At 42.4% G+C, this 21,557-nt stretch overlaps 1 protein-coding gene across 1 annotated transcript in view; it reads left to right on the top strand.

Annotated features, from left to right (window-relative positions):
- The first annotated feature begins 349 nt into the window (after positions 1 to 349).
- MYH15 (myosin heavy chain 15) overlaps positions 350 to 21,557 on the top strand; it is a 60,067-nt gene continuing 38,859 nt past the window's right edge. The window contains exons 1-16 of the mRNA XM_050956038.1: positions 350 to 443; positions 1,507 to 1,610; positions 3,227 to 3,370; positions 4,614 to 4,770; positions 7,322 to 7,349; positions 9,313 to 9,406; positions 11,467 to 11,487; positions 12,078 to 12,170; positions 13,201 to 13,264; positions 13,364 to 13,462; positions 15,125 to 15,228; positions 15,675 to 15,813; positions 15,955 to 16,073; positions 17,841 to 17,990; positions 19,306 to 19,476; positions 20,715 to 20,894. Of these exons, the coding sequence (XP_050811995.1) occupies positions 353 to 443; positions 1,507 to 1,610; positions 3,227 to 3,370; positions 4,614 to 4,770; positions 7,322 to 7,349; positions 9,313 to 9,406; positions 11,467 to 11,487; positions 12,078 to 12,170; positions 13,201 to 13,264; positions 13,364 to 13,462; positions 15,125 to 15,228; positions 15,675 to 15,813; positions 15,955 to 16,073; positions 17,841 to 17,990; positions 19,306 to 19,476; positions 20,715 to 20,894 (1,758 nt within the window). The 5' untranslated portion in view covers positions 350 to 352. The remainder of the gene's footprint in view (positions 444 to 1,506; positions 1,611 to 3,226; positions 3,371 to 4,613; positions 4,771 to 7,321; positions 7,350 to 9,312; positions 9,407 to 11,466; positions 11,488 to 12,077; positions 12,171 to 13,200; positions 13,265 to 13,363; positions 13,463 to 15,124; positions 15,229 to 15,674; positions 15,814 to 15,954; positions 16,074 to 17,840; positions 17,991 to 19,305; positions 19,477 to 20,714; positions 20,895 to 21,557) is intronic.

Below are 21,557 nucleotides of genomic sequence, written 5' to 3'. Positions count from 1 at the left end.
ATGATAGTTTACCATTTGTGCCAGAAAAAAAGGCTATACCAAATTCTCCCATGGAGAAAATTGTGACCCATAACTATGGCTACTACTCCATTGACTTCCAGGAGCTTGCAAGGGAAGAGGTTAACTGAGGATATAATGTGGCCCAGAATCTATGATTGACTTCTCAAATTTGCATTTGAAAATTGTAGCCACCCTTATTACAGGCACCCTTGACAGCCTTCATCCCAATCATTTTTTTCTGTATGTTTTGGATCATATCTCAGACTTATTGTAAAATGAGAGAATTTTCTATTTTGTAGCCTAGACCCTTTTCTTCTCTCTTTGGGCTGCACTGTCTAGAGAACTCGCCAAGATGATGGACATGTCGGAATTCGGGGAGGCTGCACCTTTCCTCAGGAAGAGCGATAAGGAGATAATGATATTACAAACTGTGGCATTTGATGGTAAGACAGGATATGTTTTCCTTTGCTTGGTCTGTTAACCTGAAATAGCTGGTGAACTGAATATTTAATTGGATTTACAGGAACATTACAACTGTTAAGTTCTTCAGGAGAGGGATTTTCATATTTGTCTGTTTAAAAAGTGTAGCACACTGATACTACTATAATAAAAACATTAATTACCCTGGTCTGACTAATACATCTATATTTATGCTACCTGTGCATTGTATATCTATTGTCTATATATCCACCTGAAATCTAGTCTGTGTACACAGACTTAACTTTCTAATGACAGTGTATGGTTTGAATTTAGTCTGCAGGCCTCACTTTGTAAGATTCATTTCCCATAACTTATTTTTCTTGCAAGCCATTCACAGAGGATCTTGATGTAGAGTAACGAGTGAGAGTATAAATACATAGATAAGGGGGAGGGATTTATTGTGTATATCAATAAATTGTTTCTACTATTCCATAGTAAAGAGTAATAGCTTTTAGACATCTTGGAGCTAGTTCAGTTACTCCTAGCCCAGGAAAGGAGATGTGTGTAGCTGGATACAGATTGTTACTACTATTAATGATTTACACGGCAAACAGTAGTAGACCTAATTAGAAGAATGTGACAGTGTGATTATGCCACATGGCTGGGAAGCAAGAAATGTGGGATCTATTCTTGGTTCTGATAGTGGTTTGTTGTATGACTTTGGAGAAGATACTTAACATCTGTGCCACAGTTTCCCCATCTGTAAGTTGATGATGATGCCTACCTTTCTCCAAGGTTGTTGAGGCTTAATTAACATTTGTGAAATGTTTTGCATACCCTGAGGAAAGGCTCTATAGAAGAGAAAAGTTGAATTTGCAAATGGAAATCATAAAAGTAATATTAAGGGACTTTATACCCCACAACTACACATGCAGCTCCCATGGCTATTGGTGGACATCAAGCACTTGGTTTGATGGTATGATATGACCTAAAGGGTTTCAGTATGCTTGTGGTATGGAAGTAATCTTACTAATATTAATCAATAGCCCTATAATATGGTCAATTATTACCTATTTGATTCCATAGGGAAGAGGAAGTGTTGGATTCCTGATGAAAAGAAAGCTTATACTGAAGGGGATATTAAAGAGAGCAGCGGTGGCAAAGTCACTGTTGAGACTGTGGATGGAAAGGTATGGAACATTTTTCAATTTGTCTATCAATGCTTGATGATTGGTGTAATCAGAATCAAACCAGTTAATAGCCACAGCCCATGTGTGTGTTTTTATTTTGTTTTGTTTTGTTTTGTTGTTTTTTCTGTACATTTTTTCTCTTTTCTGGTACTGAAGAGCAAAGTACGCAACTGAACAATCCTATCCCAGAGGGAAAAAATTAAACTGCATAGTACTTAATGATTTCCAGGATCATACAACTTCATATTTTACCACCTCTGTCTGTCTTTCCCTGTTCTTATGCCTCATGCTCATCTGACATCTGTTACCCCTAACAGCGAACATCATGTATGTAGGACAGGTTGATCTGAAGAATTTTCTCATGCTGGGAAAATTTCTTCTATGGTCCCAAAGAATCAGAAATGTATGTGGTCTGAGAGAGTCTCTTGAAGTTTCAGTAAAAGAGCCTGCACAGGGAGGCGGTGTCATGTCATGCACAGGGTGTGATGTACTGGGACTGAGGAGATGTGCTTCTTATTCCTGGCTCTGCCACTGACCTCCTCTATGACCTTTGGGCAAGCTGCATCCCTTCCTTTGTTTTCCTTTTGAGTCTGACCCTGTGTAGTTTTCCCTGTCTGTCCTGTGTGGTTAGATCAGGGCACAGACTGTTTGTCCCCCTGTGTTTGTGCAATGGGGCCGCAATCTCAGTTCAGGCCTCTGGGTGATATCAGAATATAAATCAGGGATGGGCAAACTTTTTGGCCCGAGGGCCACATCAGGGTGCGAAATTGTATGGAGGGCTGGGTAGGGAAGGCTGTGCCTCCCCAAACAGCCTGACTCCCACCTCCATCTGACCCCTTCCACTTTCCACCCCCTGACTGCCCCCCTCAGAAGCCCTGCCCATCCAACCCTCCTCCCTGCTCCTTGTCCCCTGACTACCCCCTCCCAGAACTCCCACTCCTAATTGCCCCCTGGGGCCCCACTCCCTATCCAACCCCACCTGCTCCCTGTCCCCTGACTGCTCCGACCCCTATCCACACCCCTGCCCCTGACAGGCCCCCCCAGGACCACACCCCCATCCAATCCCCCCTGTTCCTCATCCCCTGCCTCCCCCAAATCTCTGCCCCATCCAACCACCCCCCCTGCTCTGTGTCCCCTGCTTCCCCCAAACCACCTGCCCCATATCCAACCCTCTGGCCCCAGTCCCCTTACCATGCCAGAGCCAGACACACTGCCATTCTGCCTTGCATGAGCATGCAGCCCCACCACCCAGAGCACTGCCCGTGTGGTGGCATGACTGTGGGGGAGGGGGGACAGTAGGAGAGGGACTGGGAGTAGCTACCCAGCCAGGAGCTCAGAGGCCGGGCAGGACGGTCCTGCAGGCTAGATGTGGCCCGCAGGCCATAGTTTGCCCACCCCTGATATAAATAAATAAAAAATAGTAATGCTTAGTTTCTATTGGTTAAAAAATACAGTAGTCAATCCATCCCCAAGTGGAATCTTTAATACATGTGAGCATCTCCTTAAAGGTGTGTCATCAGCTCACTTGTTGCTTTTTTTAATGTCACACTGTAGGTAGTGTGGAAAGACAAGGTGACAGTAGTTGCCAGCAATGTTATACTTGTTTGTCTCTGCAGACCGTCACTGTAAAAGAAGATGATGTTCAGCCGATGAACCCCCCGAAGTTTGACATGATTGAGGACATGGCTATGTTGACTCATCTTAATGAGGCATCTGTGCTGCACAATTTGAACAGGCGCTATAGCCACTGGATGATTTATGTAAGGGTCATTGGTTCAACGTATGTGTTTTGAAATGTATTCCTCAAGTGCCACGATGCTAATGACGTTGCCTGTACTTCGTATTCTACTTCCAACATTGATTGACCCTAAAATTGATTGACCTCAATTCATTTTCAGGAAGGAAATGTATTCGGGGGGGGGGGTCAATTTTGTGTCTGAACACTAAGCTAAAGACAAAAGCAAATAAAGGCAGTGGATTTTTTTGCCTCAAGGGGTGGGACAGCAGAATGGACTGGTTCATTTTATACTGCTCTCAGTACTAATCAAGAGCCCTCCATAGACATTCCTAGTTCCTTAGGCATCAGTGGCTCAAGCTTAAAATGTGTGTAACTGTTTTGGTTTTGGTTTTGTTTTGGCGGGGCGGGGGGCAGGAGAGGGTGAGGGAAGTTGGCTTTCTATTTTCCTGTCTTCAGCCTCACTGTCTGTCTATCTTGTCTGGCTCTAAACCCTTCCCTGGTACTGCAGCTCCCCAAAAAGAAAGATCACTGCAAGTTCTATTCACTGCAAGGAAAAGCTTCAATAGCAACTAACTTAATCGGGCCAAATTTTCCCCTCAGCTTGATATAGGCAATTCTGACTGAAATCATTGGAAGCTGCATGTCCATATTTCAAAGCAGAATTCATCTCTGCTCTTTAGCTTCTCATATGTTAACCAGGGATCACGCTTATCATCTTCCTTTTGTAAAGTCCTTTAATATCAATGGATAAAGGACAGTGACTTTGAGTGAGACTTAGGCTCCTATGAGTATGTCTACATTGCAATTAGGCACCTGTAGCTGGCCCTTGTTGGCTGGCTCGGGCTTGGGCTATAGGGCTGTTTAACTGTAGTGTAGACATTCCAGCTCAGGTTGCAGCCTGAAGTCTGGGACCCTCCTACTTCACAGGGTCATACAGGCGGGCTCCAGTCTGAGCCCAGACATCTATACTTCAATTAAACAGCCCCATGGACCGAGCCCAAGTCAGCTGGCAGGGGCCAGCCATGGGTTTTTTATTGCAATGTACATATACTCTAAGTGCCTAAGTCATTTTTGAAAGTCATTTAAGTCACCTAGGCCTTTTAATGCTGAGTGGAGCAGCACCTAAATACCTTTAAAAATCTGGGCCAAAAGGCACTGTGTAAGAGCTAATGGATGACTGATATTAAAACTGACAAATGACTGATTTGTCTTAAATCTCACTCTATATAAAGGCCATTTACTCCCCATCTTGGGTTCCTTTTTAGACCTATTCAGGTTTATTCTGTGTGACTATAAACCCTTACAAATGGCTTCCAGTCTACAACCCAGAGGTGGTTAATGCATACAAAGGCAAGAGGCGGTCAGAGGCTCCCCCTCACATCTTCTCCATTGCAGATAATGCATACAATGACATGCTGCGCAGTAAGTAGCATCATTTGCTTTTCAAACTTGAATTTACATTATTTTGCCTATGTGACTGATGCTCACTTCTTTTTTTAACTGGATAGAATTTTAACAGTGAAACCGACCAGCACTGAGTGTCCAGGTACTCTCCAAAAGGGTTTAGACTTGAGAACAGAGAGGTACAAAGCCCCAGTGACTTGTTCAAGTCTTCTAATAAGAAGAACAAGCTTATCCAATCAAGGGATAGAAAACAAATAGGGTAATAAAACTGGCTTAAACTAGTTTGATCTCCTCCTATACTCTCTGTGGTTCCAGTCCCTAATGATGAACATTTCTAAAGATTGTTCAGTGCTGAGTGTGTGAAGAGCTCTCTCTATGCGACCATTGGAGCTTTGAAAATCTACTACTGCTGAAAATATGAGGACCAAAAAAAAAAAAAATCATGAGGCCCTGAGGAAAAATTCAAGGCACGTAACTTTCAGTTAAGTAGGAAATAAACCTCTTAATCTTATAACTTCCAAATTATCAGTAAAAATAAGTGTCCTACACTCTAGTTTAAGCATTTCAACGTACAAAGAAATCAGTAACTTCAATGAGGGGTAGAGGAGGAGGAAAAATAGGAGTTAAAATGGAAGTTAGCTCTAGGTTCATGAGCACCTTCATATAGGGTTGCCAGGTGTCTGGTTTTTGACCAGAATGCCAGGTCGAAAAGGGACCCTGGTGGCACCACTCAGCACAGCTGACTGTGCCACTAAAAGTCCAGTTGGCAGTGCAGTGGGCTAAGGCAGGCTCCATGTGGCTGCCATCTGGCTCTTAGGCGCACTGCCACATCCATGGCCAATGGGAGCTGTGGGCGCGGTGCCTAAAGGCGTGGACAGCATGCAGAATTCCCTGGCCCTTCTGCCTTTGAGCTGGACATGACAGCTACTTCCGGAAGCTGCCTAAGGTAAGTGCTGCCCAACTGGAGCCTGCACCCTGAACTCCCTCCTGCACCCCAACCCACTTCCCCAGCCCACAGAAAGTGAGTGAGGGTGAGGGAGAGTGAGCAGTGGAGGGAGGTGGGGATGGAGTGAGCAGGGGCAGGGCTTTGGGGAAAGGGCGGGGCTAGGAGTGGAACAAGGGTGTTCGGTTTTGTGTGATTAGAAAGTTGGCAACCCACCTTCATAATATGTTATCTGAAAATAAGTATCTGATTTTTTGTTTTGATGCAACCTGTCTGAAATCCTTGGCGCAAAGCTCAGAGCTGTCTGTCTTTTCATTACTTTCTGAAGGCCATACTATTTCTGTAGTTGAGGAAATGCTGGTTCACTTTCAAAGAGTAGTTGGTTGCAGAGGATTTTAACAAATTGAGGGGAAACCAAACTAGAGGTAAAAATGAGGGAGAGCCACAAATTAATGGCTGTTACTACACAGGTGCTTACAATTAAGTGTGACGTGCACATTTAATTGTAAGCATCAACCACAATCACAGTTTTGCTTTTGCTCTTATTACAATGGATCGTTGGCTCGGATTGAATCAATGTCTTACTGTTTTAATATTAGTGAGAGTTGCATGGTGGGTTGTTGTTTTTTTAATCAGTGTATGTACTTTTCTGGCTGGGGGGTATAACCTACTACAGACACGAAGAAGGGGGAAGTTATCAAATAAGTCTGAGAGCCACTGGTCTAAACTATATGTGCATCATCTATGCACCTATTCTACACTAATCTGAACACCTAATCATGGAGGAAGGAATGCTGGATCTTCTGCGTCAAGTTCACATGCGCTGCTTCTTGGATTAGTGGAAAATCTCATTAGCAGTCAGTAGTATTAGGCTTTATATCCACTAGAAACAATGCAATAAATATTTGATCAAGTCTGAGTCCTTCCATTAGAGGGCAGTGATGGTGCACACATGCCAGCTACAATAAGGAAATCTTATTACAGGTGGAAATGTAAAAAAGCAATTACTGGAGCGTGTGATTTTTAACATTTTTTTTTTTTAGAAACTACAGGAGTTTCATCCTGCTCTCGAAAAGGGACTAACAAATGGAAAAGAATGGGAGAGGGTGGAGAACAGAGAGATGTTAACATAAACTTGACTCAGAAGAGAAGTTGGTTTATCAGCAATTGGCACAATTATGGTCAGAATGGGCCAAATAAATCCTGAGTGTAACTCACTGAGGTCAGTGGAATTAAAATGAAGATGAATTTTGGCCACGTTTTTTTTTTAAGTCTACAATGAAACTTGAGTGCACGTATAGTAATTATACATATAAAAGAACCATCTCTGTGTAAACATTTAGGGTGGTCCACTGGGGCATGAGCAGAAGAACCAGTTGGAAGTGAGCAAAGCTATGTGTAGGAGGAACAGGAAGAAAATTTTGCTTTGACATGATGGCATAGTTTCTCAGGAGAAGTGGCAGAATGAACGTCATTTGACTTTTAAAACTGGATTGGACAAAGCACTGGAGCATTTAATGTCGTGCTATACTTACAGTGGCCTCTAAAGATTGGATCCTTTCGTTTGTTTCCTATTACGCTCATACTTTTAATAACCTTCCTTTCTTCTCTTTTCTTTTTCCTTAGATCGAGAGAACCAGTCTATGCTGATCACGTAGGTGTTTATTTTTCATCTGGTTTGGGAATCTGTTAGTGCAAAAAAAAAAAAAGAGTCCTCCTGAAATGCAATGTCTGTGAATGAGTGGGATGGAAACTCAGTTAACCCTTGAATACCGAGCAATTTCCAGGTGAATGACATCCTGGACATCCAGTTTCAATGTGCTTAAGAATGGAGTACACAGTCTTGCATTTCTAGAGTGACTGTTTTGAACTTGACCTTTAAATGGTGAACTCTCTGCAACTTGAAGTCTTTAAACCATGATTTGAGGACTTCAGTAACTCAGCCCAGAGGTTAGGGTCTATTACAGGAGTGGGTAGTGAGGGAGGTTCTGTGGCCTGCAATGGTCAGGAGATCAGACTAGATCAGTGGTGGCCAACCAGTCGATTGTGATCTCCAGCGACATAGCGTGGTTGCCACTAAGACAGGCTCCCTGCCTGCTCCGGCCCCACACTGCTCCCAGAAGCAGCCAGCGTGGCCCCGAGGGCAGGGGGTCAGGGGTTTCCCTCTGCATGCTACTTCTCTCTGCAAGCACCACTCCCATTGGCCGGGAATGGGGAGCTGTGGCCAATGGGAGTTCCAGGGGCAGTGCTTGCAGAGAGAGGCAGCATGTAGAATCTCATGCCGCCCGCCCCCCTAAGGGCCGCAGGAGCGCATTGGCCCCTTCCAGGAGCAGCATGGGGCCAGGGTAGGCAGGGAGCCTGCCTTAGCAGCAGCCATGCTGCGTCGCTGACCAGGAGCTGCCGGAGGTAAGTGCTGCCTTGCAGAAGGCTGCACCCCAGCCCTGAGCCCCCTCCCACAGCCAGCACCCCCTCCTACACGTCAACACTCTGCCTCAGCCCAGAGCCCCCTTCTGCACTCAAACTCTGTCTCAGAGCTTGCATCCCTCATCCCCTCCTGCACCCCAAGCTCAGCCCAGAGTCCCCTCCCACACTGTGAACCCCTCGATCCCAGCCCAGAGCCCACACTCCTTCCCGAAACCCTGCCCCAGCCTGGTGAGAGTGAGGGAGGGTGAGGGAGAGCGAGTGATGGTGGGCGGATGGAGTGAGTGGAGCGGGGCCTCAAGGAGGGGACAGGGTAGATCCTGGGTTTCCATTAAATTCAAAAAGTGATTTTGGATGTAAAAAGGTTGGAAACCACTGGATTAGATGATCATGATGGTCCCTTCTGATCTTAAAGTCTGAGTCTGAGTTTGTGATTGGAAGTTGTTGCCATCAGATGGCTATAAGGTAGCCAGTGTGAAATGAGTGGCTCAGGACTTAACTCACTGTGACCCCTTCCCTAACGAACCAGATGTGGTCCTTTCAGTCCAGGCACAAGGCACACTGGGAAGGCAGCACAGATGAAAGGTGTGCTGTTACTGCCCTTGCTCTATCTGTCCTATGGGTAGATAGAAGACCTCTTTTCCCAAAGTGGTTAATTTGGCACTTTCACCAGCACAAAATATATTTAAACTAGGCATTTTGACGAGGCAGTCAAATGTAGGGAGGGAGCAAACCATGACAATCAAAGTAGGGAGCATGGTCTAGCGGCTAGAGCACTGTTTGTAGAGCCCGGTGCTTGAATACTATTCACAGTTCAGCTACTTGCTGTGTAATGTTGATCAAGTAACTTTGCCTTTCTGGATCCGTTACCCTACTGGCTGTAACATTCACCTATCTCTAGTGTTGAGACTTGACGTTTGTAATGCAACTCGCTGTACTTAGATGGAACTCACTACACATTGCAAATTACTATTACATTTCTGAGCCCAGTCAGGTGAATAATTAGTTATTGCTGTTGCCAATATTCATCCCTGTTCATTCTATCAGTGGTATGAATCCCCACTCTAAAGTCCAAGCATCAGCAGTAGGAACACAATAAGCAGCTGAGAAGAGCCTTTCAGGAATGAAGAGTTGGCAGGATTGGAGGGTGAAATATGGCTGGTTTAGGAGTGTCATTATTATCCCTCTGCTTTTAGTGGAGAATCTGGTGCCGGCAAGACTGTGAATACAAAGCGTGTCATTCAGTATTTTGCCACAGTCGCAGCACTCGGGGAACCTGGTAAAAAAAGTGTGAGTATGCAAGGGGCTATTTAATGATGGCCAAGATTATCCTATTGTGTGAAACCTACCTTATGAGTGCATAATCATACCATCAGATCTCACATGCTAAGCAGCAGTGAACATGACCACCACTTGGACAGGAGATCCAAAAGGAAAAGACTGGGTGCTTGAGGAAAAGGTGTTAATGACTCAATAAGTGGTGTTTCTCCTTCTGAGTCAGCAGTAGTCTTCCTCAACATGGTGTTAGGGGCACAGCTTCTGCTGAAGCTGCTGCCTTCCAGATGGGACAGCAAAGCCAAGGCTTCTACCACTTGTGATTATTGAAGACTGCATGGCACTTTTTTCCAGAAACCATTAGCCTTGGTGTGCTGACTGGATTCTAGAGCTGATCAAGAACTGTCTTTGCTTTTCCATGAAAAACTTAGATAAAAATGAACTTTTTGTTTTCAATTAATTTTTTTGCTGAATGTTTTGGGCATTTGTTTAAAAAAAACTAAAAATGTTTTTGGTTGTCAAAAACTTGGAAAATTTCTCAACAAAACTTCTGTTTTGTTGAAAACCATTTTATTGTTTGTTTGAAGTGGGGAGAAAGGGTTGCCAAAAAAGAATGTTAACAAAAAAATTTCAACCAGTTCTCCTAAATTCCAATTTGGTAAGTTACATTCTGCCTGTACTCACTGCCTGGAATTCCATTTGAATATTGTTGTGTAGTGGTGTTGTGAGCTGTTCAACCAAAAGTTGCCTCATTTCACCTCTACACTGAATACACTTCTGTGGTGTATTAAATGAGTCCTCTATACTGCATATACAGGGTCTAATTGTCAGTCAGTCCCTGATTTTATACATGTGACTGATGATGACACAAAACCATGCAAGCACTCATTTTGTGCATACAAAACAAGTACCAGGTGGCTGAGTGCCCAGTAGCAAAACTTATATGTGCAAACCAGGTGGGTGCCTGATTTTGAGGGATGGAGTCAGTTGGGCATACACACTGAGTCATGCAGACTGGAAACTGAAATGGAAGTTCGGCCATAGTTTGATAAATGAGGTAACACTTTATCTCCATTGTCTTCATCATGATCAATAATAGATGTTACAGCTCCAGAAGTTCAGATGCCACAGGATCCAGTTTTCTAAAGCTTGTCTATTTCTGCTTATATCCCTTTGTTCTTGTTCTCTGATGTCATGTCTTAGCTCTGCATCCGGTTTGTCTGTTCTGATTGGAATCCACTGGGGCAGCTGGTTTGGATAAGGGATTGTGGGAACAAACAAGGTTGGACCCATACTTTCCTATTCCAAGATGTGCCAGGAGCAGGGGGTAATAGCAGCAGAGGGAAGCCAACAGTATGCACTGAGAGAGGGGGTGCTGTTAGTGAGCCCCACCCAGGAGTGAAAGTAACTTAAAGGCCTTACCGGTACTCCAGAGTCCTGAGCAGGGGGTGGGACCTCAACCAGAAGAGGCAAGGCCTTTAAATACCAGGGCCCTTTAAATCAAGATTTAAAGGGTCCAGGGCTCCTGCTGCTGCAGGGAGCCCCAGGCACTTTAAAGCACCACCCAAGCCCCATTGCCGGAGCCCCCTGGCAGCAGCGGCAGGGCTCCAGCAGTGATTTAAAGGGCTTGGGGGTTCCCACAGCAGCAGGAGCCCTAGGCCCTTTAAATCACTGCCAGAGCCCTGCCGCTGCTAAGCCAGGGCTCTGGAAGCAATTTAATGGGCCCGGGGCTCCAGCCACTGCAGGGAGCCCCAGGCCCTTTAAATTGCCATCCTGGGGAAGCCGGTCCAGTCCAGCATGGTGTACTGGCCCTCGTCGGCACACCAAACCGGACTGGCTTAGTTTCACCTCTGGCCCCACTCCCCACAAAATGTGTGAGCTGTATATGCCTAGAGCATGCCTGGTTTGTGCTGACTAGATCTCTAATCCTTGCTAATCTTTCAGTCTTTCATAAACTCCTTCATGGTAGTAATCATAATGTCCCCCTTTTTCTTTCTTTCTTTCTTTCTTTCTTTCTTTTTTGTTTGTTTGGTGGTTGTTGTTGTTGTTTGTTGTTATTATTGCTCCTTTGGTAGCAACCAGCCACCAGGACTGGGGTAAGTAGATGACTTCACTATTTTGTCTCATATTTTCAATCTGAAAATGGTACTTAGTTTGCAAGGGCAGGTCATGAGCCTCTGTTTAATATAATTCCATTCTCTATTATCCCATATTCCGACTGAGCCTAGACTATTCAAATTAAGTTCACTTCAGCACATAGTCATAAGCTAATTTAAATTAATGGGAGTTATGTGAAGTTCTAAATCCTCTAGCTGTGATTGAAAATCTTACCTATTAGGAATTTTGAGTGCCTTCAACCAGTACTAATGTATCTGTTATTTAGTCAATGCTTCTGACTTTATTCTATAGTGTCTCCCATACATGTACACACTTCCATATACACCTGTGCTATAGCCCTTCAAAAACAGGGTTGGTTTACTTGTTCTCAGTTGCCATTTAGCATGAAATCTAGAAGACAGCTATTAGGATTCAAGGATTTTAGAATATTGAGGGCTGAGAATCTTGCTCCTGTGCTCTGTCCAGGCTGTACTAGCTACAAGTGTGAGCTACACATGTTGAATTAGATTTGTATAATGTGTTTATATGCTGATGGTTATTAACCGTGTTTCAACCCTTTGATTTTTAGGGAACCTTGGAAGATCAAATCATCCAAGCAAATCCTGCCTTAGAAGCCTTTGGGAATGCCAAAACCCTGAGAAATGACAACTCCTCACGTTTTGTAAGTCCAGTCTGTAGTTCAAATGTCCTGTTAACCTGCCCTTATTCATAACATATAGAATAATAGTATGTAATGTGGTAATAATAATAATAATCTATTCATCCTATTTATAAAGTGCCAGTCATTTCCTCCACTGAGGTGCTTGGATTGCTTCATGGTTGAAATGTAACTAACAATGATCAAATCAAGAAAAAATACTGTTGATGATGTTAAAAAAATGCCACATCAAAGAGCATAACTTAAAAAGAGAGGGCGGTACACATATAGTAGCCCTTTTCACCACAGAGACTGCACATGATTAAACAGGGCATGCAACAGCTGAAGTAAATAATTTGGGTACAATTTAATGAGATATTGAGCCCTATTTTCTGGGCAAATTCCAAGAGCAAGGGACCATGAAAACAACAGCCCTGTTTTGATAAGCTAGTGGGTAGAACAGCTTGGGCAGCATGTTGTAAGGACAAGACCAGAAGTAACAATCCAACAGGGAAGTGGAAGAAGAACAGTGGTCAGGAGAGAGCCACTATCATTGATGGCCTCACTGCTCCGCCTGAGTTAGATGGCCACCCAAACCAAGGAAAATGTGAAGATGCAACAGGCAGTTGAACACCACATAGACTTGCTAGGTGGACCTGTTTGTATATTAGTCTGTCAAATGTGTATGATAATACTTGCCTTCTCACAGGTATTTTTTGAGTGTGTTTGCGAGTGTAATATATAAAAAAATCTACTAAGTATTATGATTAACATACTTATACATTGTGCTTAACATTTTTCAAAGCCTAAACAAACATGCGCAACAGTGTGTGTTTTTGTTTCGGCTTTGAAAACTGTTAAGCATAATATATAACTCAGTTAAGCTCTACATTTGGTACATTCAGCATATCTTGTTGGAAAATACCCTCTCCCCACATCAGAAAGTTAATAGATCCTAAGCAGTCTGACTATCATGCAGGCATTGTATTTTGATATTTGTTGTGCCTCTTTACAGTTTATTTGCAGTAATTAGAATGTTCTTTTGCAAAATTAGGGTAAATTTATCAGAATCCATTTTGGAACCACAGGCAAGCTGTCATCTGCCGATATTGAAATTTGTAAGCAACAATCGTTCTCCTTGCTATAGAATCACAAATTCGTGTCTGACACTTCCGAGAAAAAGCTTTCTCTTACTGAACTTTTTATTATCTACCCAGATTTGCTGGAGAAATCCCGAGTGATTTTCCAGCAGCCAGGTGAAAGATCCTATCATATCTTCTACCAAATCCTGTCAGGAAAGAAAGCAGAGCTACAAGGTAAGCCTAAAATATTGGGGGGTTGAGCGCAAAAAACCAGACCTTACCTGATTGTGTAAATGGCCAAAGGCAAAAAAATACTGTTATGTTCAAGAGGATCCTTATGCTTCCACTTGTCGAAAAAATGGAGTCTGTCAAAATGAAATGTCATTAATTTGTGGATCTTTTAAAATGAGGTTTTTTTGATAGCAGCAACATGAAGGGCAATTTTCATTTTGACATGCAGATACAGAATGCCCACTAATGTTAATAAGTGTTACATGTTAGAATAGGAGAATGGAATCTCAGGTTGGATTTTTAAAATATTTTTCTTACTACTATTTATAATAAACAGTAATACTTAACATTTATGTAGCTAGGGATCACAAAGCATCTTAGAAACAATAAGCCTCAAAACACCATCTGAGGTAGTAAGGTTTGGGGGCTATCTCCATTAAAATGTGGGAAAATTGAGGGACAAAACCTTTAAAGGACTTGCCCAAGATTACTCAGGACATCTGTAGTAAAGGCAGGAAGATAACCCAATTCCCTGCTTGTGCCATTAGGGTGTTCACATTTGTTACAGAGGATGCAAATCCACAAACATTTGCAGAGCAAACTACTTTCTATAATGTATATCTCTAATTTTTATTTTTCATTGTGGAAGAGAAGTAAGCAGTAGAGCAGAAGCTTAGTTGCACTGTTGTTAATCGACAACAGTGTGAAATATTTTTTCTACTTTCCTCAGGATAGTGAGAATTCCCCTAAAACACAAGTTTAGTGAAGGACAGCTCAGCCCAAGGATTCTTAAAATATATTATTCTCCGAGTTTATCTTGGAAACAAGGCAGAGCACAGAATACTCATACTTGGTCCTCTATCTTATTTATTGTCTAACGCCCCTGTCTTGGATCATGCTGGGATATTTGCTCTTCTGTATATGTATGGGTACTATTGTCTCTAAAGATGTACAGGTGGCATATGCCCCAAAACACACATTCACATGCATGACCAATGACGTTCACATACTCCAAAACAGCCTTCCTGGGTAATAGATGTGTAATTACAGACACTTTTTTATTCTTGCTCTCTCCAATTCTTGGTCTCCAGTCTGAAAGAGGGAGTAGGGTACAGAGGTTGAAATGAGAACTGAGAGGGTAGATTCTTGGGTTTGATTCCTGGCTCTGCCACTGACTTACTGCCTCAATAAGGTCGGAGCCAAACACTATTCAAATGTCTAGTTAATGACAGTCCTTCCATCAAAGAATTTATAGTCTAAAAGACAATAATAAAAAGTGAATGAAACAAACACAAGGGAGTGGGTGAAAGGATGGGGTAACCAAAATAAGATATTTTAGCATAGCCTAGTTGTGTTTACAGTCAATAGCCAATCACAGATAATGAAAACAATGTTCTTGCCTGGTGAAATTGGGATTATGAGAGGGTACCAGCTGACTACCTGTGTGTAGAAAATGCCTACAGGGTGTAACTTCTGAATGTTTTCAAGTCTTAGTTTCCTCTTTTTAAAACAAAAAACTGTCTCTTCAGGAGATGCGTGCTCTAAGTGCTTGTGAAGTTGTACAGAGAGAGAGAGAGAGAGATGTCAAACAGTGGATTCTTTTTCATCTTGAATCAGTTTCAGGTCATTTGGAGTGGCACTGCTTGACTGGTGGTTCTTTTGCAGATATGTTGCTGGTGTCTACCAATCCCTATGACTACCACTTTAGTTCACAAGGGGCAGTGACTGTGGACAATTTGGATGATGGAGAAGAGCTGATGGCAACAGATGTAAGGCCTTGTTAATTTGGCATTTGCTTGATACAAGAGTGCTGTCAGTAGCCTAGTCCTTCTCTAATTGGAATCAGTGGGATTTTTACCATTGATGTGAATGGAAGCAGGAGTGGAGCCCAGGTGTTAATTGTTTCACATCATAATCCTTACAATTTGGGCTTGAACATCTGCAGGTATTGTTCCTGGGCACAAAATCTTCTCCACTTTCATATAAAAGGCCCATGGGGTTGGAGACATGAAGAAGAATGTGGATTTCTGGTGGGACTAAGTAACACCCCTTGTAATGAGTGGTCTCAAGACTGTTACAATAGCTCCTGTTTCAGAGAGGCTCTCCAGAACAGTTTGTAATGCCGGCCATTCAGAGACACCTTATGGAACTGTAAGATGCTGGTGTTATCAAAGAGGCAAGTAACAAAATATTCTCTTGTGTTTCCTTTTTATAGCAAGCCATGGACATCTTGGGCTTTATTCCCGATGAAAAGTATGGTGCCTACAAGCTTACTGGTTCGATCATGCACTTTGGGAACATGAAATTTAAACAAAGACCCAGGGAGGAGCAAGCAGAGACTGATGGCACTGAAAGTAAGGCAAACCTAGAAATAATTCAGAAGCCATTATCCAATTTCTCTGTTTAGAAATTGATAGATCTAATTCCTGTTCTTGTGCAGGCATGTTTTCAAGTATCAATTAAAATTAATTTGAAATCCTGTTTCTTTGGACTAGGTACTGATAAAGCTGCTTACCTGATGGGACTTAACTCCTCTGATTTGGCTAAGGGTTTGTTGCACCCCAGAGTGAAAGTTGGAAATGAGTATGTCACCAAAGGTCAAAGTGTCGAACAGGTGAGAAGAACCTTTCAAGGCATTTGATCCAACAGACTGGACGTCTGCTCTACAAGCTGACAACTTTTTGCTGTAGAACTTTACACAAAGAAAAGATAGCTAACATATTAATGTAATGTCTTTGTGCATTATACAAGCACTGGACTCTCTTCTAATTTATCTCCTTATAATCCAAAATTAAATCTCATCTCAAAGGGAGGGAGGAGGGTCCTGGAAAACAATTTTTTTCCCGGGTGCAGACAGCTTGTTGATTTGTGGAAATGGCATTTCAATCATGTACTAAAACCCATGTTTGTTTTTTTTAATAATTGTGTTGGCCATGGGTAGATTTAAAACTGAATTGGGCCCAGTTCTGTCAAAACTTTTGGCAACTCTAAAATGGGCAACTCCCACCTTGTCCTTTCTTCACCATTTGTCCTGGCATACAATGGATACTCTCCCAACTGGACTTTTGTTTTTCATCTTCTCCTGAGTCCTGGATCTCTTTTCCAAGTAAGGGGCTCAGTCCAGCAGTCTGCTTTGTGCTGCTGCCATGTGCTACTCGGCCTCTGACTGCACTATTGTTGGTATCTGGGTCACAGAGTAGGTTCTTGCCATTAATAATTTTTAAAAGTGATATAGGGTAATGAGCCCAAGGGCAGTGCTACAGGGGAATAATGGAAGGAGGATATTTTCCAGTAGCATTGTTTCCATTATGTAATAGCAGCACCCACTCAAGGAAACCACTTGCGTAAACCACAAATAAGTGTATCTAACTCTGGATCTCAATTAGTCACCTAGGAGAACTGGATTGTTATTTATTCATTGGTCTTACATAATTTAGAACCCAAAAGTCCCAGACTGGATCAGAGCAACCTCACACATTAGTATCTCTGAATTTACCTAGTAAAGAAGGCATTAAGTTAGTGCTGTTGTTTCTCTGAAAAGTTGGAGTAGTAACGGTATGGATAGTGCTGAAGAGTTTAGGTTACAATGAAAATGGGTGTCTGAAGACAAGGTACTGGCATAGGATTCATAATAAGAGCACCATCAGATATTATGTGCATCCTCTCCTCTTGGCACAGTTGGCTATTTGAGAGGATAATGAAGAAGCATTGCCTGATGCTATTTAGTGTGTTTAGTTGTGTGGGGTTATTTTAATATTTTGAGTGTCCCTTCCATCACAGACAGTTAGCCATCACAGACACAAGTTTGAGGTCCATGGCACTTCCCAAAACATAAGGAGCAGTTAGCCAATGGTAAACTTGGGCTATTCAGATCCATTCAGATCCCCTGCATCTTGGAGGACCTCTTCTATTCCCACCACATTCAGGGAGATAGCGGGCCTCTTTGACCGCACCACCATGGGCCTGGATTACAGAGCCCTCATGAGTCAGTAGAAGGGTGCACAGCCATCAGTGGTGGTCTGCTTCCCTCTCCAGATTCTAGCTGCATTCCAGGGTTGTCGTGTTATCCCAAGTTGCAAGGTGCTGTCCAGCTCTTCAGTAAACAATGGGGTAAGGCTGTGATTTGGCCCCAGATAAATAGATTTAATAAAATACATTATTACTAGTGCTACAGAAATAAGGTGCAGCACAGCTTATGGGGAAAGCTTTCCTAATTTCATTAGGCATTTGTCACTCAGAGTCAGGATTACTGCAAAACACTCCTCAAACTACATGTAGAGGTCTAATAGCTAAAATGCCCTGAGATGAGAAGTATTGTGTACTGTAAAGGCATATAGTCATCCTGATTATCTGATAACTGCGTTTGACACCTGTCCTTTAGGTTGTGTATGCTGTTGGAGCCTTATCCAAGGCAGTGTATGATCGAATGTTCAAGTGGCTAGTGATCCGTATTAACAAGACCTTGGACACTAGGCTGCCAAGACAGTTCTTCATTGGGGTCTTGGACATTGCTGGCTTTGAAATCTTTGATGTGAGTATTGTTTGGTAAGGACTCAGCTGAAAGCCACCAAATGCTTTTTAGCAATAGTTCTTGAGTTTCATCTATCTTCTAAATGAATGGTAGGGTAAAGAACAAATGTGACTGAAGAGAGAATCATGAACAAGAATCTGCAAAGGTATTGATATCAGTGGGCATTGGTGGCACTCAGCACCTTGCAAGATTGGGCATGCTTGAATTGGGGAGGTTTGGGACATTCAATAAAGATGGTCAGCTCCAAAAGTTAAGTAAGACTTCTGTCTCATCTGCTCTTGACTCATGCATTTGAAGTTGACTGGAATAAGGTGTGATTTAGGGTATTTTATTCTTTATCTTAGAGAGGAAACTTATTATGTTCTGTGATATTGCTCATGTTTCATTATAATGTCTTTGTAAACTGAAGTGTGTGAGTAAAGGATCTTGATTGCTAAGGCCTCTTCCTCAAAATATATTCTTGAAGGCTAGAGGGCAGTATTTACAAGGAGGAAATTCAATATATGCCAACATAACTAGAAAATATACTGAAAGATTCCACAGCTTGGAGTTCAGCCTAGTCCTGGGAATGCTGGTATGGAGTCCAGGCTTCCCATTGGTATCCTTTCCTGCTTAGTCTTCTGGGGACACCTATACAAGGAGGAGGAGAGAGCTAAACTGGACTTAATTCCTAGTTCACTGCAAACCAAGTAATGGTCCTGTACCCACTCACATTCAGAAACACCTGGTTGTAGAAAGTCTGCTTGAAATTAATTGAGACACTGGATGGCAATAGTGCTTTGTTTATTTACCAGGTCAGTGTAAACCACTCATTTTGTCAGCCCTTGCTCTGACTCTCTGTGATGCTGCTTTCTATTGACTTGCCACTCACGTCAAAGGAATGTTGGTGTATATTTTTTGGGGCTTTGGCAGCACTAGAGATCCTAAATGTCTCTAGTGATCAAATCACCTGATCCAGAAAGTAAATTACCACAGGGGCCAAGAAGGAATGTTACTTCCCATGCACAATGCTTCACAAATTGGCTGATGTGTTGATTTTGCTTTCCTAGGAAGCACTGGGTTTTAACTGTTGCCAGAGGAAGATAATGAACTCGATGGACTAGTTTTCTGATCAAATCTGGAAATTCTCATGTATCTATGTACTGCACATTAGGAAGCAGTTAACCTGACAAACTCCCCCGTAGCCTCTCTGGCAGTTACTTGAAACATAGGTTTAGATTTAGAACATTTCTTCCATGCCTGATCCCTTCCACTGAACTCTGTTCATATTTAATTTTGTGTGACTGTTTCCCTCTCTTCCCCTTCTACATCATAGTATAACAGCTTTGAGCAACTTTGCATCAATTACACAAATGAAAAACTGCAACAGTTTTTCAATCACCACATGTTTGTCTTGGAGCAAGAAGAATACAAAAAGGAAGGCATCGAATGGGTATTCATTGATTTTGGCTTGGACTTGCAGGCCTGCATTGACCTAATTGAAAAGGTACGTACAAGAGCACAAAGGCATGTATGTTCAGACCCATTTTCAAGCATAATGCTCTCCTTGGAGACTTTTTTTATTTCCAGTGTTAAAGTAGGTTTAGTGATGGGAGTAGCTGAACAAACAAAAGCTCTAGTTCTTCTCCTTTCTGCAATATAAGCAAAATCTAAGGAGGATTAATTTGTGTGACACTTAGGATGCCTAAATGAGAGAGAGAGCGATGGAACCAACAGAATCTATCAAGTTATGCAACAGCTAGCTTGTGTAGCTATATGGTCGTATCTTCTTTTGCCCTCACCTTCTCTTTCCCTCACTTCTCTCCTTTAGTTTGTCCCACTTTTGGCTGCCTCAAACTAAATTGTAAGCTGACCAAGGCAGGGGCTGGGATTCATCTGTGTGTAGAGCACCTCACAGAATGAGATCCTGATTGTGGTCTTTAGGCATTATTACAATAGGAATAATACAATAAATATTAGTATACAAAGCCCTCCCTGTTCTGTGGTTCAAAGCAGAGTTTCATAGTTTCTTCTTAATTTCAGTCCATTCTTTCCCCAACTCTGGCCATGCCTCTCCTCTTCCTCCTTTCATGAATATCTGCTGGACCTGGTCAGTTCATGAGCCCTAGCAGCATCTCTCCTTCTGCCACATAACCTCTGCAGACCTGACAGGAAAAATGAAGATTTGAGCACTGTTGTGTCAGTACTCGGAGCAGGCAATGAGGGAGGCTGAGCATTCTTGTCATGGTGGAGTTTTATGGTCCTAGTCACTACCAAACAAAATGTCTCCAGCCCTGACAAAATAGTTGTCCTTTCTTGGGAAAAAATATGGAGCATACTGTGAACCTGATCGCTCCCGCTGAAGATGGTGGTATCCTCCAACTGGCATCAATAGTCTTTTTCCATTGGCTTCAGTGGGGGTTGGATCAGGTCCAGCATGACCAACTCTAAAATATCAGTCAAATGCCTTGGAAGTTAATAAAGCAAAATCTGAAAGTCCATATAAAATGCTATGAGAAGTCAGTGTAAAACCTCTCAAGGCAGAAGTTTCATAGTGAGCTGTCAAAAGTCTGCTTGCTGATTTAACAGAATAAACATGAGTCACCCACTCAGTATGACAAGGAATGTCTGTGAACATGGAATTCCATCAAGTCAAGCCTAGCTGTGACACAGCTACTAAAATCTGCTTAATCATAAAAACTGAATCCTAAAAATTTTCTTATTAAAATCTCTTTGGATCAATAGCCATTGGGCATCCTGTCTATCCTGGAAGAGGAGTGCATGTTCCCAAAGGCTACAGATATGACATTCAAAGCCAAACTTTATGACAACCATCTTGGCAAGTCACCCAACCTTCAGAAACCTCGGATTGACAAGAAAAGGAAATATGAAGCTCACTTTGAACTTCTTCATTATGCTGGTGCGGTAAGTTTCTAGTATCATCAGAAATACTAGAACTATTCCAAATGGATTCATCTCATAGCCACAAAAATAAATAAAGGTTATATTAAAAAGAGTTTAAAAAACGGGCCAGTCAGAAATAAGGATAACATCATCCCCTGTGCCCTAGATATTATAGCACATTGAGATACAGGGATCCAGATGAATCAAAACGTGGATATAACTGGTCAAGTTAAGGAGGGCACATGGTGGTTTAAAGTGAAGAGTTGCCAAGGTGTTTCTAGTCTTGTCTGTGAAATCACCCTAAGTTACTCACCTTCAGAAAAGTGACCATATAAAAATGCTGCCATCTTACTTGACATATTGATTCCCTGGACAAATTCAGTCATATGTGGCTATATTGACAACCAAACTAAGGTTTTACTGATTTTTACTTCTGTTAGTGCTGCAGAGCCAACACAGCTAAAAGTAAGATGAATTCTGTTCTCCCCCTTGCACAATTAACCGGATTATTAATTAAGGTCTAACGGCAGAATCTGTCGCAGATGGGTGGTAAAGGTGATACATGAATCAGAATAAACCCAGTTTCTCATTCTGAGTTCAGAATGAGGCAAAAGAAAAAACATCTTTTACTCAAATGGAGCAAATCTGATATGAAGTCACTGAGAAAATGTAGACACGCCATGA

Source organism: Gopherus flavomarginatus, chromosome 1, assembly GCF_025201925.1.
Source record: "Gopherus flavomarginatus isolate rGopFla2 chromosome 1, rGopFla2.mat.asm, whole genome shotgun sequence".
Taxonomy (NCBI): domain Eukaryota; kingdom Metazoa; phylum Chordata; order Testudines; family Testudinidae; genus Gopherus; species Gopherus flavomarginatus.
This window is presented reverse-complemented; position numbering and strand designations above follow the sequence as displayed.